At 42.9% G+C, this 18,052-nt stretch overlaps 1 protein-coding gene across 7 annotated transcripts in view; it reads right to left on the bottom strand.

Moving 5' to 3' along the window:
• The window catches only part of znf438 (zinc finger protein 438), a 324,232-nt gene that overhangs the window by 160,423 nt on the left and 145,757 nt on the right, over window positions 1-18,052 (bottom strand). For 6 of the 7 annotated variants that reach the window (XR_015078354.1, XR_015078357.1, XR_015078355.1 and 3 more), the window contains one exon: window positions 3,980-4,065. Coding sequence is in view for 1 of the 7 variants with exons in the window: in XM_085987662.1 (XP_085843788.1) it covers window positions 3,980-4,065 (86 nt within the window). In the remaining 6 variants the exon portion in view is untranslated. Of the gene's footprint in view, window positions 1-3,979; window positions 4,066-4,475; window positions 4,854-18,052 lie in introns of those variants that run through there. The other variant, XR_015078358.1, reaches the window with a different exon arrangement.

Raw genomic sequence — 18,052 nt, 5'->3', positions numbered from 1 at the left:
TTTTAGCAGGTTGAGGGCGTCCTCGTATGTGGCAATGTCCCGGATGAGTGCAAATACTTTAGGGCTCACCTGAGCGGTCAGAACTCTTAGTTTGGATGCCGGAGGCACGCCGGATTCTCCCAGGTAGGCTTCGAAGCAGCTCAGCCAGTGTTCGAAGTTGAGGGCTGAATTCGCAGCCTGTGGGTTTAGATCCAGGTACGGCGGCCGGAGGGCTCGTAGCCAGGCCGGCTGCTGGGGCTGTTGTAGATGGCCGTTTGGCTGAGGCTGTACGTCTGACTGGTCGTTTGGCTGCTCCGTTGTAGACATTTCAAAATTTAGCCAATAAAATTGATATACCTATCAGTTCGGTTCATGAAAAGCGACGAGTTAAGTTAGTAACTATAGGTTTTTATTGGCTAAATAACAGAGCCCACCCTCGTGGGTGATCGGATCCAACAAGGAGGAATACCAGCCAGTCGACCACCTTTATACCTGGGCAAGCAGGCGGAGCCATGGGCGGAGTCAGCTGTGGTCAGCCCAGGTATAACAGCGTGACAAGAGGTGACCTTGTGTAGTGATACACTATGGTTATCACTGTTTACACTGTTGTAACGATATAAACAGTGATAACCATAGTGTAACGATAGTGAACGATAAAAGTGGTTTACCACAGGGACCAAACCAATAGAAAGTTTGAACAGCACGGAAATGAGATCTCGGTCACCAAATAACAGGAAAAAAACCGAAGGGAATCTGGGAGCAAACCCTCACAATAGAATGCGTGATGGTCAAATTAAGCTCATACAGCTAACATATCACACAGCCCCATACATCCTGCCCTCTCTGGCCGATGAATACTGGGGATGATACGGCCAGAGCGCCACACTTACAGATATCATCTGGTCCTGCCTCGAATTAAAACATTTTGGAAAGTGATCTGGGATGCCACAAACGTCTTGACCAGCATTAATGTTCCCTCTAATCCACTCCCATGGAAACCAGGCCTGTCCCCAGGGGTGCAAATTCCACCGAAGATGCACAGACTAGCACAAGTATCAATACTAGCTAAAAATAAGATGCATCTCTGCACCACCCCCCCCCCCCCCCCGTCCCCCCTGGAAAAATTCCACCCCTCCTACCACAAACACATGGAAGGTGAAGCAGAACTCAGAATGGGGAAAATTTCAAGCAGTCTGGACCCCTTTCCTGGAGGTCTATACCACAGAACTGCCTCACAACCCCTAAATACACCCCTGCAGAGGGAGGGATGGGTTAATGTCAATGAGAACACACATGGCTGGCCTGCAGGTGTACGACAAAAGCGACCCAACCCAAAAATACCCCCAAGGAGTGCAATAGCTCCAGTGCACCCTCCCCCGCATCAGGCTGTGCTGCTTCCACCCAGGACCACCTCAGACCTGAAGCGTGTTAAATTACTGCACAATCAGGCCATCAATGTACTCTCCAGTAAATGCTGTACTGGAATATAAACCAGTCCATACATTGTGAAAACCAAAATATGAATTTTCTCTTCTATTTAAAAAAAAGTTTTGAAAAATTTAAATTAGAAATAATGTTTATGCTCAAACTGTTAATTGTTAATCAGTTTTCCTCACTCAAATAATAATCTGTTTATTTGTAATGTTTAGTTTCTTTAAATAAGATTTTTTTTTGGGGGGGGGGGTTTACTTTTTAAACACTGAATTGAGACATTAAAGGTTCTAACAAGGGTACAGTGATAGGATCACTTTTGCATTGATGAAGAGTGTTTGTTGGGTGCATGTCAAAGCAAAAATATAATCTGGAAGACAAGCAAGTTAATGAGGTGTGAGACCCTGTTCCCACCGACAAGGAAGTTGTGTTGCACCAGATCCAGTTCACAAAAAAATGCAGTGCAACTCCAATCCAATTCCCATCACAAAGCAGGAAAAGTGTGTTGTCCTAATCACATTCTACAAATGTTAAGTGTTTAACAAAGCCTCTTTCTTATCACTAAGTTCTTGATTAAAGAAGTCTTTCTGGCCAGCTCAAGACAGTTTGTCAGAGATTAATAACACTGCGCTGACAAAGTACCCTGCCTTTATCACTGAGTGACGATCGTGCAAACCATCTGCAATGTTAGCATCTGTTGGTGGTCTCTTGGGCAGATGTTTTAGTCTTGCTTTCTTGTCACTGGCCTTGGCTACATTATTGCAACAGATGTAGACAATCAAAAAAGTGTTCATTCCCATGGTGAATTATCTGGGACTGTTTTCTAGCATTTTGCATAAGCAATAGGTGCACCTGCACTTTATGGTAATGATACAAAGGAGGTGCAAGTGCTGGTCCCATGAAGCACAATTACATGGTCAAATGAAGTCACAGACAAATACCCTGGTCTCAGAATAGCTTTACATCAGCAGATTTTACTCTGTAGGCCAGTGCTTACACGAGCTATCAAAATGAGCGAGGAAAAAGCTGGAAATCAGGAATCCAGAAAGAAAGAAAAATGCAACATTGTTGAATATTATTCTGCCCCTCAATAGCGAAAATCTTCATTACAGAGGGTGGAGCTCCAGTGTTCTGTATCAAGAAAACCCAAATGCATTTCTTCACTTGAATTCCCAATCACAGCCATGGTGCTCAAGGGAAGTAATAAATGGAACCACAATGCTTTTGCACAACGGCAAAGGGAAAGTGCATCACGGAACACACTCACTCACACGAGCTGCTGATTTCACAATCTTGCTATCAGAGGAAGATGAATGCCTGCCCGCCTGTCATTATACCTAGGAATGGTGCAGGGAAATTCAAGTAAGAGTGGAATTTTTTTTAATGTGTTGTAAAAGACAGTACTCCAAACACAAGTGTGAAACAGTGCTTTTAACAATAAGCATTAAACTTTATGCCACGTACTGAATTTTTTCAATCACTGAAGAATATTTCCTAGGCTTTATAAATGTATCTATGGTGATTGAGTGAGGTCTTTTGGGTGGATGGAGGTGGGGAATGGACAAAGAGAAAGAAAATAAAATCCAATAACAGAGAGCAAAAGAGATGCACAGAGATAGATCCAAGAAAACGGCAAAGGGGAATACAGTAGAATATCAAGAGATGCTGAGCAAGAGATTGCATGCAACCAAGAGCACAAAAAGAAACACACGCTGGCAGAGATCCAGCAGGAGGTCATCTGACTGCCTTCTTTATAGTTACAGCATGTAATTGAACATTTCTGTTAACAATGGAGTTAACCCGGAAGTTATTTCTCTGCACAAGCCTCAAGCATATCACCATCAGGTCCACCAAGAAGTGACACGAATGGCACCTACTTATTATATATATATATATTTGCATCTCACACTGGAAGTAATTCTGACTTGAGGAGGGTGGTGTGAACAGTGGGATAAATTAATGAAGCAGGGAACTACAAATATAAACCTACAAAATAAATATAAATTAAAAGTATGATTATGGAAGGAGAAGAACATTGTAAAGTTTGTCCTTTAAATTTTAACTCAACAAATTCAACACTGTTTCAAATCAATCCTTCCACATTCACAGAGTTCAGGTCACAAAGATTAACAATGGTCAATTGTAAGTAGCACTGTTCACTGATGTACAAATCGGAGTGCGCTACATAACTAAATGCATTAGCATTTAACAAAAAGACAACATATTGTGTGCAATCTCTAAAGGATCCTATAATTATATCCTCCTCTTTATCCTTTCATCGCTACATACCTCTACAGCTACTGTACAAGCAAGAGCGCGGGTGGGCTTTGCCATAGGTTCAGATGACAATGCAACTTCCCCAATGGACCAACAGATAATCAAGAAGATCACCATACAAGATTGGAGGGTTAACACACTTTCAGCAACAAAAGTGCCAAAGGAATATCCAGTAATTAACTCACAGAAATGATAACACTCAATCCATTTTTATAGGTGAGAAATACACACTTTATTAGACTTCTTATAGTTTCAAGTTAGTCAGTCCACTTACAGGGAGATATTAGCTTACCAGAGAACTTTGATGAGTCATGAATAAAATCCTGCATCTCCTCACAGTTCAGCTTTTTGTTGTCATCTACACTGCCAACTTCTCTCCTGTAACAAAGAGATACTGGAAATGACAAGAGGCTGTTGTCTTGTGGGGAAAAAAAAGCACAATTGTTTCAGCACCATGTATTACTGGCATTGTGTGCCACTTCATTTCAGGTGTTTATACAGTTCAGTAAAAAAAAAAATCATTGGAATTATTATGAAATCAAAAATTTGGACACTCATAATTCATGCATGTTTACATTCAGTTCACACATTTTTTTAAATCAATGCCATGTAGTTCACATGGCTGAGCAGTCACCTCCCATCCTAATCACAAAAGAGTAAGGCACTGAAATATGAAGAAAAAGGTCTGCTTCCCAAACTCCAGTAATAAAATGACATAGTCGAGGAGGAGAGAATGAATTGCAATAATACGGCTACGCCCCTTAATTACAATCGATTAATCAATTTACCTTCGCTGGTTAGTATAGTCCTGTTCCACAGATGGTAGCTGTGCATTGATCAAGTCTTTCGGACCCTGTTTTACAGTAAGTCAATATTGTTATAACAAAAAGAATTTCCAGCCCCCCGCCCCTCCCAATAATGGGTACGGTAGTGTAGTTGTTATGTTGCTCGACAAGTAATCCAGAGGCTTGGACTAGTAGTCCAGAGAACGTGAGTTCAAATCCCGGTTTAAGAATTGAATTCAGTGCAAGAAAATCTGGAAATAGAAAGTCGGATCGTCATAAAAACCCAACTGGTTCACTAATTTGGGAAGGAAACCTGCTGTCCTTGCACGTTCTGGCTTAGATGTGGCTCCAGTACCACAACAACAAAGCTGACTCTTAACTCACTCTGAAGTGGCCTAGCAAGCCACTCAGTTACTGTCATCTACACTGCCAACTTCTCTCCTGTAACAACGAGATTGCAAGACACAGGAAATGACAAGAGGCTGTTGTCTTGTGGATAAAAAAAAAGCACAATTGTTTCAGCATCATGTATTATTGGCATTGTGTGCCACTTCGTTTCAGGTGCTTATACAGTTCAGTTTTTTTTTAAATCATTGGAATTATGATGATGAAATCAAAAATTAGAAACACCTGAACCAATTGTGCTTTTTTTCCACAAGACAACAGCCTCTTGTCATTTCCAGTATCTTGCAAACTCTGTTACAGGAGAGAAGTTGGCAGTGTTGGTGACAGCAACAACATTAGCTTACTGTAAATTAATGAGCAACAAAAAGCAGAGATGTTATGTTAAACTTGTATAGAACCTTGGTTAGACCACACTTGAAGTACTGTGCACCGTTCTGGTCTCCATATTATAAAAAGGACATAGAGGCGCTGGAGAAAGTGCAAAAAAGATTTACTAGAATGATAGCAGAACTGAGAGGTTACACCCATCAGGAATGATTCAACAGGCTGGGGCACATTTCTCTAGAAAGAGAAGACAGAGCGGTCACCTGATAGATAAGATTATGAAAGTGTTTGATAGGGTAGACGTAGAGAAGATGTTTCTACTTGCGGGTGATACCAGAACTAGGGGCCATAAATACAAGAGAGTCATTAATAAATTCAATAGGGAATTCAGGAGAAACTTCTTTACCCAGAGAGTGGTGAGGATCCAGAACTCGCTGCTACAAGGAGCAGTTGAGGCAAATAGTATAGATGCATTTAAGGGGGAAGTTCGGTAAGCACATGAGGGAGAAAGGAATAGAAGGATATGTTGATGGGGTTAGAGGAAGAAGGGTGGGAGGCTCATGTGGAGCATAAGCACCAGCCTGGATCTGTTGGGCCGAATGGCCTGTTTCTGTGCTGTAAATACTTCATAATACAGGAAACTTTCTGATATCCGGCACTGACAGGACCGAGCTGGTGCCGTACCATCAAAAGTGCCGGACACTCCAGAGTTAATGTTGAAAGATACGGAGCCGTATCTGACAACAAACACTGTTGCTTAGCAACAGCTTCTAAACAGTCGGGTGCAGCTGCAAGCGTCTGTAGCTAAAGCTGTTGCTATAGCTACAGACCTTGCAGTGCTTGACTGGGAAAAAGAAAGCAAAGAAAAGAAACGAAAAGAATAAAAAACGGCTCCTGATTTTTGCCGGTGGCCCCAGCTTGCCGGATGGTTCACCTCCGGATAACTCAAAGTTTCCTGTACATTGCAAAAAATGCAGGCCTCGATAGTGATGCCCACATCTCAAGATTGAAAAACAAAACAGGTGACTCATACATGGGTGTGATTCTACGAGAGCAGCAGCCCTTCAGCACCTTAAGCACGTGGTATTCTTGATGTGGGAGTCTACATAGAGATTGTTTGCAGGTAATTCCACCCTGGGAGCATCACAATTGAACATAAACTTGCCCTCATTAAGGGCATTTTTCAGTATGGGTGGTTAGGCAGCAACTAGAAGAGACAGAAACACTGAGCATTCTTTTCCCCTCCCTTGCCCAGGGACACTGAAATCAACTGTTTAATTCCTGCTGCTACTCTGGCCAAGGACAGCGGACCCAGCACAGACCAGAGATCAAATCTGGGTTCTTGCTGATCTGTATGGCTCAGTATAGCATACTGGCCGACAGAGCCACCGGAGAAGTCAAATGTAGGTTTTATTCTTAAATCACCAGTGTACAATCACATTCAATACATATAAATAAGCTCAGAGTTATTTCAGTGCAACATTATGATATTGTACGCAAGACGTTGAATCCATATTAAAACCAGCAAGATAATTTAATACATATGATCAGCTGATTAATGATTATAGTAAGTCAATAGAATGCTCAATTACTAAAATGCAAAATGAAGTCGCTGCTGGCTTCTAAACACAGAAGAGCTTACAAATACCCGATCCAAAGGGTTGTATCACAATAAAAATAAATTTAAAATATTCACTGCAGAATGAAAAATAAGCTATTACTGAGCCAAATACATTAGTTCAAATGGTAATGGGTCTATTGCTAGGACAAATCATGTGATATTGGATCTGCCCTGCATGTAGCAGGCTTTACAGTAGAATCATCAGATAAAATCATTCAATCATGCAAGGCAGGACAAAACAACTGTAAACACTGGGAGATTCAGAGAGGTGTTTAGTTCACCATAATGTTATCAACATTTCTGACCTGTTCTTTAAATGAGATTTTAGATTGTATTTGTCAAATAATTCACAAGAATTACTACTGTATTATTGTGAAAAATACAATGGACATTCTACAGGCACTTCCACTTTAAACACATTCCCCATTGGCCTTGTGTTTATGGACATCAATTTTTATCTTGCACAACTTTTATTGCCATTGTTTGACTAGATCACCCCTACAATCGCCAAAAATATTGCAAGCCACATATTAAAAGAATATTGCAACCAACTTCAGCCGGAAGTGCCGAGTGGATGATCCATATCGGCCTACTCCCGAGGTCTCCACCATCACAGAAGCCAGTCTTCAGCCAATTCACTTCACTCCATGTGATATCAAGAAACGGCTGAGCGCACTAAATACAGCAAAGGCTATGGGCCCCGACAACATCCTGGCTATTGTGCTGAAGACTTGTGCTCCAGAATTAGTCGCACCTCCAGCCAAGCTGTTCCAGTACAGCTACAACACTGGCATCTATCCGACAATGTGGAAAACTGCCCACGTATGTCCTGTCCACAAAAAGCAGGACAAATCCAACCCGGCCAATTACTGCCCCATCAGTCTACTCTCAATCAGCAAAGTGATGGAAGGTGTCATCGACAGTGCTATCAAACGGCACTTACTCACCAATAACCTGCTCACTGATGCCCAGTTTGGGTTCCGCCAGGACCACTCAGCTCCCGACCTCATTACAGCCTTGGTCCAAACATGGACAAAGGAGCTGAATTCCAGAGGTGAGGCGAGAGTGACTGCCCTTGACATCAAGGCAGCATTTGAACGAGTCTGGCATCAAGGAGCCTTAGTAAAACTGAAGTCAATGGGAATCAGGGGGAAAACGCTCCACTGGCTGGAGTCATACCTAGCACAAAGGAAGATGGTTGTGGTGGTTGGAGGTCAATCATCACAACCCCAGGACATTGCTGCAGGAGTTCCTCAGGGCAGTGTCCTAGGCCCAACCATCTTCAGCTGCTTCATCATTGACCTTCCCTCCAACATAAGGTCATAAATGGGGATGTTCGCTGATGACTGCACTGTGTTCAGCACTATTCACAACTCCACAGATAATGAAGCAGCATGCAACAAGACCTGGATGACGTTCAGGCTTGGGCTGATAAGTGGCAGGTAACATTTGCACCACAAAAGTGCCAGGCAATGACTATCTCCAACAAGCGAGAGTCTAACCACCTCCCCTTGACATTGAATGGTATTACCATTGCCAAATCCCCCACTATCAACATCCTGGGCGGTCACCATTAACCAGAAACTTAACTGGACCAGCCACATAAATAGTGTGGCAACAAGAGCAGGTCAGAGGCTAGGTATTCTGCGGCGAGTGTCTCACCTCCTGACTCCCCAAAGCCTTTCCACCATCTACAAGGTGATGGAATACTCTCCACTTGCCTAGATGAGTGCAGCTCCAACAACACTCAAGAAGCTCAACATCATCCAGGACAAAGCAGCCTGCTTGATTGGCACCCCCTCCACCACCGGCGTACCGTGGCTGCAGTGTGTACCATCTACAAGATGCACTGCAGCAACTCGCCAAGGCTTCTTCAGCAGCACCTCCCAAACCTGCGACCTCTTCCACCTAGAAGGACAAGGGCAGCAGGCGCATGGGAACACCACCACCTCCAATTTCCCCTCCAAGTCGCACACCATCCTGACTTAGAAGTATATTGTCGATCCTTCATCGTCGCTGGGTCAAAATCCTGGAACTCCCTCCCTAACAACGCCGTGGGTGTACCTTCACCACACGGACTGCAGCAGTTCAAGGCGGCGGCTCGCCACCACCTTCTCAAGCGCAACTAGCAATGGGCAATAAATGCTGGCATTGCCAGCGACGCCCTGATCCCATAAATGAATTTTAAAAATATATATATATATTTCACTCCCCCAAGTCTGCATCCTGCATTACTGCAGTTTGCATATGGAACATTCATTCTTAAGTTTTACGGTTACCACTTTTAGCTAGAGCAAAAGCAGTGAAATGGATTTTTTTTTTTTTTTTTTTTACTGGGTACACTTAATATGCAAAAGTATAACATTTGAAACGCAGGACTAAAGAAATAGATGACTAAGTACTAAAAACATTGTCCTCATCTCAAAGCTGTAACAGTGAAAGTATTTTCTTCTGGTGGCTGACAGAATTATTCATCATAGTTTTGAGTTGCTGAAGAAAAGGATGTCAGTGGTAATATTTAACGGAGAAGACATTTAAACCATTTAGCAGTTAGAGGATTTACATTGCCACTCACAGCTTACTCCAGGGAATCAATTCCCTTTTTATGACTTTACAAGGAGGATGAACTATTCAGCAAGACAGGAGGAACTATGGCACATCGTTAAAACTACAGAAACATTACACCGAAGTGAAATGAAACTTTTTTGGCTGACTCGACAGGGAAGTAACTGAATTATATCAGAAAAATATATTTATGTGTTGTAGCCTCAGCCATAAAAAGTTGCAGTGTTTCTCAACCAGGTTTGTATATTGAGCATCCTGCCACAGGAAGGAGGGAACGACAGCATCTTCTGTGTCATACAGCTGCAAAACCATCCCCTTGATGGGCAATCATAGTTCAAAACAAACCCGAGAACTGAAGCTGCCTGAAAGTATATGCATGGAGGCAAGCTCTCGTGAGAGAGAGTAGCAGAATGACAGAATGGGGAACATTATAAAATTACCAACTGGGGAAACAGCATATGAACAAGCTGGGCTAGTATTTAGGAAGGTGGGTTCCCAAGTAGGTACCTTTTTCTCTTGGTTTCTTTCTAGAGTGAGCAAAGAAACCTTAACATTTTCTACTCTTTGTACTTTTTTTTACTTTCACCAAATTTATTCTATTTTATCTCTTATTTCATTTCTTCTTCACATTTTTCCACTCTTCGTCCATGTTTTTCTTTTAGATTATTTTCTGTGCAATCACAATGTTTCTTTCCCAGCTTTATTTTCTTTCTTTCACTCTGGTTGTGGGTATTATTGTTGCCACAATTTCTCATCCATAAATCAGCTCTGCCATCAAAGGTACAAAGAAGTTGCTGACAGTATTGTGACAGCACACAAGCGACTGCTCCGACTGATGCTTCATTATTTTACATAGATTTCACTCATGATTTAATACTCAGACAGAAAGGACCAAAAAACTGTAAATAATTAATACTAACATTTGTATTTAGCATTAATTACACTAAAGGTATGTTTTCCAGCCAATTCTTCACTTAATATAAACATTAATTGAAACTGTTTGGTCGAGAGAGTTCTGAAACTAAAGAAGATAAATATATAAAACTCATCCCAACAATTATGCAATGTCCAACAAGCACTACCACTAATGTAATCATATCACCATTGCCCAATTCATTCCTTAAAGGGTTAAGTAATAAAAAGTGGACTTTGTACTTGGAAACAAAGCAATATTCTGTAACATTCTCCTGCATGTAACCTAGATCTGGAAAAATTAACTGATGTAATATCCTTCAACTTTTACACTTGTTGTTCATCTAATACTGAAAATGAAACAACACTGAACAGAATGTGGAATATTACTTGGCCTTTATGCCATTTGGATAACATAATGCAGTTCAAAATATATACAGGGTATATACAAAATCCTATTTAATGGCCACTTTATCACCTTCATCTAAGATATTTTTGGATGTCTACTAGCAAAATGAAATAGATTTAGAACATGTCGCCACTGATCACAATCAGGATTCAATCAAGGTTAGTCTGTAATCCTTAGGGCATTGTTCACCATTTCTGGTGCATGGGTGGAAACTTCCTGTGGCAGCAGCTGTAACCTTGTCATCAAGACACAAATGTTCACAAAAACATCTGTCTTTTAATTTATGTGTAGGATAGTGATACTAATATTAGGCGAACACATAAAAATGATTTAACAATATGCTTTCTATACCAAACATGGTTCACTTGATTTAATTTTTGCAGATATGCATTGCAATCTGTGCACCTGTTTCAGAGCTTGTGAAAGCTGTAATACCTTGAACAGTTTACCTCAGTTCTGCTTCCATCAAAAGCCGAAATGAAAAAACCTATGCAGTCTTAATTTTTTTAATGTTTATCTTGCGATGATTAATGTCTCCACTTTTTCTTTCTTTTAAGATTGGTTGACTATTTGATGCTCTTTCCAGCCCTTTCTTTTTAATCAACTATCCAATAGAACGAAGGCTTCTAACCACAGCTCCATCAAGAATCAGTTACTGGAAAGCAAGACTCCATTAGAGGATGGATTGACCAGATAACCAGGTTCCAGATGAGCTTGATTTGGTATTTTATGATGGTCCAGCTAAAATAATAGACCAGATTTTCCTCTCCAAATAACAGTGAGGCTAATGGCGCTCTCTATTAGTTATGCGCAGATGGCACAGCAAGTTCAGGCGAGGGGCAGATGCATGGTTAAACGCAAATATCCAAAAGTTGCTGTCCGAATTGCGCTACTCTGCCATTAGCTTCGTGAAAATGGCATCGCGCTGCCTGCCTCACCATTGAAATGCATTGAATGGCATGAATTTGCTGTATTTGTGTGTTAGATATGAACTAAAATAATGGAGGCCTGTAATAAAGGTATGGTAATAATCATGGATGATTTTATACTCCATTTTCATTGGACAAATGAAATTGGCAATGGCAGCCTTGAGGAGGTCACAGAGTGCATCCGGGATGGTTTCCTAGAACAGTATGTAATGGAACCAATCAGGGAGCAGGCTGTCTTGGATCTGGTACTATCTAATGAGACAGAATTAATAAATGATCTCATAGTAAAGGATCTTCTCGGAAAGAGTGATCATAGCATGGTTGAATTTGAAATTCAGTTGGAGGGTGAGAAAGTTGTATCCCAAACCAGTGTCCTGATCGTAAACAAAGGCAATTATAATGGCATGAGGGCAGAACTGCCTAAAGTAGACTGGAAAAACAAATTAAAGGGTAAGAAAGTTGAAATGCAGTGGCAGACATTTAAGGAGATATTTCATAACTCTCAACAAAAATATATTCCAGTGAGAAAGAAAGATTTTAAGAGAAGGGAGCACCATCCATGGCTAACAAAGGAAGTAAAGGATGGTATCAAATTGAAAACGAAGGCATACAATGTTGCCAAGATTGGTGGGAGACCAGAGGATTGGGACATGTTTTAAAACCAGCAAAGGATGACTAAAAAAATAATAGAGAGAGAAGATGAATTATGAGAGTAAGCTGGCAAGAAACATTAGAACAGATAGTAACAGCTTAGAAACATAGAAGATAGGAGCAGGAGTAGGCCATTCGGCCCCTCAAGCCTGCTCTGCCATTCAATGAGATCATGGCTGATCATCCAAACTCAGTACCCTGTCCCTGCCTTCTCCCCATATCCCTTGATCCCTTTAGCCTTAAGAAATATATCTAACTCCTTCTTGAATATATTTAATGAATTGGCCTCAACTGCCTTCTGTGGTAGAGAATTCCACAAGTTCACCACTCTCTGGGTGAAGAAATTCCTCCTCATCTCTGTCCTAAATGGCTTACCCCTTATCTTTAGACTGTGACCCCTGGTTCTGGACTCACCCGCCATCGGGAACATCCTTCCTGCATCTAGTCTGTCTAGTCCTGTTAAAATATTATAAGTTTCAATGAGATCCCCTCTCATTCTTCTAAACTCCAGCGAGTATAAGCCAAATTGACCCAATCACTCCTCATACGTCATTCCTGCCATCCCAGGTATCAGTCTGGTAAATCTTCGCTGCACTCCTTCCATGGCAAGAACATCCTTCCTCAGATAAGGCAACCAAAACTGCACACAATACTCAAGGTGTGGTCTCACCAAGGCCCTGTACAACTGCAGCAAGACATCCTTGTTCCTGTACTCAAACCCTCTCGCTATGAAGGCCAACATACCATTTGCCTTCTTAACCGCCCGCTGCACCTGCATGCTTACCTTCAGCGACTGGTGCACAAGGACACCCAGGTCTCGTTGCACTTCCCCTTCTCCCAATCTATTGCCGTTCAGATAATAAGCTGCCTTCCTGTTTTTGTCACCAAAGTGGATAACCTCGCATTTATCCACATTATACTGCATCTTCCATGCATCTGCCCAATCACCCAACCTGTCCAAATCATACTGGAGTTTCTCGGCATCCTCCTCACAGCACACACGCCCATCCGGCTTTGTGTCATCTGCAAACTTGGAGATATTACATCTAGTTCCCTCGTCTAGATCATCATTAATATATATTGTGAATAGCTGGGGTCCTAGGACCGATCCTTGCGGTACCCCACTAGTCACTGCCTGCCACTCGGAAAAAGACCCGTTTATTCCAACTCTTTGCTTGCTGTCTGCCAACCAGTTCTCTGTCCAAGTCAGTACCTTGCCCCCAATCCCATGTGCCTTAACTTTACACGCTAATCTCTTATGCGGGACCTTATCGAAAGCCTTCTGAAAGTCCAAATACACCACATCCACCGGTTCTCCCTTATCTATTCTACCAGTTACATCCTCAAAAAATTCCAGTAGATTAGTCAAGCACGATTTACCTTTTGTAAATCCATGTTGACTTTGTCCGATCCTGTCACTGTTTTCCAAGTGCTCTGCTATTACATCTTTTATAATGGACTCTAGCATTTTCCCCACTACTGATGTCAGGCTTACCGGTGTATAATTCCCCGTTTTCTCTTTACCACCTTTTTTGAATAGTGGGGTAACATTAGCTACCTCCAATCCATGGGAACTGTTCCAGATTCCATCGAATGCTGGAAGATGATCAGCAATGCATCTACTATTTCTAGGGCCACTTCCTTAAGTACCCTAGGATGTAGATCATCAGGCCCTGGGGATTTATTGGCCTTCAATCACGGAGTTGGGGGTAATATATTAGCATGGCTAGAGAATTGACTAACTAACAGAAAGCAGAGAGTCGGGATAAATGGGTCATTTTCTGGTTGGCAAACGGTAACTAGTGGGGTGCCACAAGGATCGGTGCTGTGGCCCCAACTATTTACAATCTACATTAATGACTTGAATGAAGGGATCGAGTGTAATGCAGCCAAGTTTGCAGATGATACAAAGATGGGTGGGAAAGCAAGTTGTGCAGAGGACTCAAAGAATCTGCAAAGGGATATAGGCAGGCTAGATGAGTGGGCAAACATTTGGCAGATGGAGTATAATGTGGGAAAGTGCGAGGTTATCCACTTTGGCAGGAAAAATAAAAACGCAAAACTATTATTTAAATGGAGAGAGATTATAAAATGCTACAGTTCAGAGGGATCTGGGGGTCCTTGTGCATGAAACACAAAAAGTTAGCATGCAGGTACAGCAAGTAATCAAAAAGGCAAATGGAATGTTGGCCTTTATTTCAAGGGGGTTGGAGTATAAAAGCAGGGAAGTCCTGCTACAACTGTACAAGGTATTGGTGAGACCACACCTCGAGTACTGCGTACAGTTTTGGTCTCCTTATTCAAGGAAGGATATACTTGCATTGGAGGCAGTTCAGAGACGATTCACTAGGTTAATTCCAGAGATGAGGGGTTTGACTTATGAGGAAAGGTTGGGCCTATACTTATTGGAATTTAGAAGAATGAGAGGTAATCTTATCGAAACATATAAAATACTGAGGGGGCTCGACAGGGTAGATGCAGAGAGGATGTTTCCCCTCATGGGGAAATCTAGAACTCGGGGGCACAGTCTCAGAATAAAGGGTCGCCTTTTTAGAACTGAGATGAGGAGGAACTTCTTCTCTGAGGGTTGTAAATCTGTGGACCAGAGAGCTGTGGAGGTCATTAAATACATTTAAAGTGGAGATACACACATTTTTGCAAGATAAGGGAGTGAAGGGTTATGGGGAGCGGGCTGGGAAGTGGCTTTGAGCCCTAGATCCGCCATGATCTTATTGAATGGCGGAGCAGGGTCAAGGGGCCAAGTGGTCTATTCCTGCTCCTGTTTCTTATGTTCTAAACTCGCCACAGAATGTTAAGTCAAGTCATTTCAAATCAAAGTACCGTTAGTAACAACGTGATGAGTGCCAATCAACCTCTCTGGCACTGAAAATTAACTAATACAAGTATGAAGTCTCATCCCTTCAGGTTTTAATTGTTGTTGGAGATTTTAAAAATGTAAGATTTTAAATGAAATCATTTTTTTAAAACTTTTCCTTTCTGTCTTTTTTCTCTCTTAATCCAGTCATTCTTTCCCTCTCTTTATTTCTCTTTCTGTACCTGATTGGATATTTAATTAACACTTATCACATCGTTACTAACAGTACTTAAGACTTGAAATTACTTGACTGAACATTCTGTGGAGACTTTGGGGGAGAAATTCAGTATCGCCCCATTTGGGGCGCAATTATCGGCCGAACGCAAAGATTAGCGCCTGGCGCTAATTATCGCCTCCGACTGCGAACTTGGCTTTTATCGCCCCTGGAGGTGATTGGAGTGCTAAAATCAGGCGCTGCACACCTGTCTTAAGACGCAAAGGCCGAGGAGCGAGGCACTACCTCAAGAGCGCTGGCGAAGCTCATGTGATGTCAGTCAGCAATGGAACACAGACATGCTGGCACCAGCCAGTTCTTAAAGGGGAGGGTTGATCTTGCTCTCCATCCACATCCTGCTCATTGCAGCCTTGAATCTCGGCCTGGAGAGACCTGTATATCAAATCTGCTGGAAAGAACAATGGAGAGGCCCAGGGAAAGAGCCGAGTGTGCAGCCCCCACAGTCTCTTCTAAATCGATACAAGGAAGGGCAAATCAAAATGAACCTGCAAAGTGCTGCTCAGTACCCAAAACTCCTTCATACAACGTTGAATCTCTCCAGAAGTCTTTCTCACTCTCAGAATGTGTGGTGCAAAAATATCACCAACAAAAAAAGGCAGGAAGCGGTCGCCTTCAAACAGCACTCGCCCAGTCCCTTCCTGACTGCAAAATGCTCCCCTCAACCTGTCGTTGCTAGCGGCAGGCGGTAAGGCAGGGGGCTCCACTCAATACCCCATCCGGGGCGCTACCGGGGTGTTGCACACTCGACTGACATCACGGTCTGCCGGCGCAGGAGATCATGGCGGTAGTGTTTAGCGCCGCCGCAAAATGTCTAGTTAATTTCCCGAGTGGCGCAGACATCGCCGCGCCCGGGCACTAGTTGCTTTGCGCCCCATTAGCGCCCTCTTAAGGCGTTAACGGGAGGCGCAAACCAACTGAATTTTTCCCCCTTTAGTTCATATCTATCACACAAATTGACATTTAATAAGTACTAGAAACGCTGGCTGTACTTTAAGTAGATAAGTCACCAGGACCGGATGGGATGCATCCTAGGATGCTGAGGGAAGGTGGAAATTGCGGAGGTACTGGTCATAATCTTCCAATCCTCCTTAGATACAGGGGTGGTGCCAGATGACTGGAGAATTGCAAATGTTACACCCTTGTTAAAAAAAGGGTGTAAGGATAAACCCAGCAAGTACAGGCCAGTCAGTTTAACCTCAGTAGTGGGGAAGCTGTTGGAAATAATAATCCGGGACAAAATTAAGAGTCACTTGGACAAATGTGGATTTATTAAGGAAAGCCAGTGCGGATTTGTTAAAGGCAAATCGTGTTTAACTAACTTGATTGAGTTTTTTGATGAGGTAACAGAGAGGGTTAATGAGGGCAATGCAGTTGATGTGGTGTACATGGACTTCCAAAAGGCGTTTGATAAAATGCCACATAATAGGCTTGTCAGCAAAGTTGAAGCCCATGGAATAAAAGGGACACTGGCCGCATGGATACGGAATTGGCTAAGTGACAGGAAACAGAGAGTAGCGGTGAACGGTTGTTTTTCAGACTGGAGACAAACCTCCTGCTCCCTCGACCCTATTCCCACCAAACTGCTGACCACGCAACTTCCTTTTCTGGTTCACATGTTAGCTGACATTGTTAACGGTTCTCTCTCCTCAGATACTGTCCCCCTCTCCCTCAAATCTGCCATCATCACCCCTCTTCTCAAAAACAATTCTTGACCCCTCCGTCCTTGCAAACTACCGCCCCATCTCCAACCACCCTTTCCTCTCCAAAGTCATTGAATGTGTTATCACCTCCCAAATCCGTGCCTATCTTTCCCACATTTCCGTGTCTGAATCCCTCCAATCAGGTTTCCACCTTTGCCACAGTACCGAAACGGCTCTCATCAAAGTCACAAATGACATCCTTTGTGACTGTGACAAAGGTAACCTATCCCTCCTCGCCCTTCTTGACTTGGCTGCAGCCTTTGAAACAGTTGACCACTCCATCCTCCTCCAATGCCTATCCACCGTCGTCCAGCTGGGTGGGACTGCACTCGCCTGGTTCCATTCTTATCTATCTAATCATAGCCAGGGAATCACCTGCAACGGCTTCTTTTCCCGCTCCCGCATCATTACCTCTGGTGTGCCCCAAGGATCTATCCTTGACCCCCTCCTATTTCTCATCTACATGTTGCCCCTTGGCGACATCATCCGAAAACACAGCATCAGTTTCCACATGTATGCGGATGACACCCAGGTGTACCTCACTACCCATACTCTCAACCCCTCCACGGTGTCTAAATTGTCAGACTGCTTGTCCGACATCCAGTTCTGGACGAGCAGAAATTTTCTCCAATGAATTATTGGGAAGACCAAAGTCATTGTTTTCGGTCCCCGCCTCAAACTCCGTTTCCTAGCCATTGACTCCATCCTTCACCCAAACATCTGTCTGAGGCTGAACCACACTGTTCGCAACCTTGGTGTCATATTTGACCCTGAAATGAGCTTCCGACCACATATCCGCAGCATAACAAAGACCGGCTATTTCCACCTCCATAACATCGCCCGTCTCCGCCCTTTCCTCAGCTCATCTGCTGCTCAAACTCTCATCCATGCCTTTGTTACCTCTAGACTTGACAATTCCATCGCACTGCTGGCTGGCCTCCCACATTCTACCCT

This window comes from Somniosus microcephalus, chromosome 5 (assembly GCF_052327205.1).
Source record: "Somniosus microcephalus isolate GS21.2 chromosome 5, FLI_Smic_1.0, whole genome shotgun sequence".
NCBI classification, from domain to species: Eukaryota; Metazoa; Chordata; class Chondrichthyes; order Squaliformes; family Somniosidae; genus Somniosus; species Somniosus microcephalus.
Note: the sequence above shows the minus strand (reverse complement) of the source record. Positions and strands in the feature narration are given on the sequence as shown.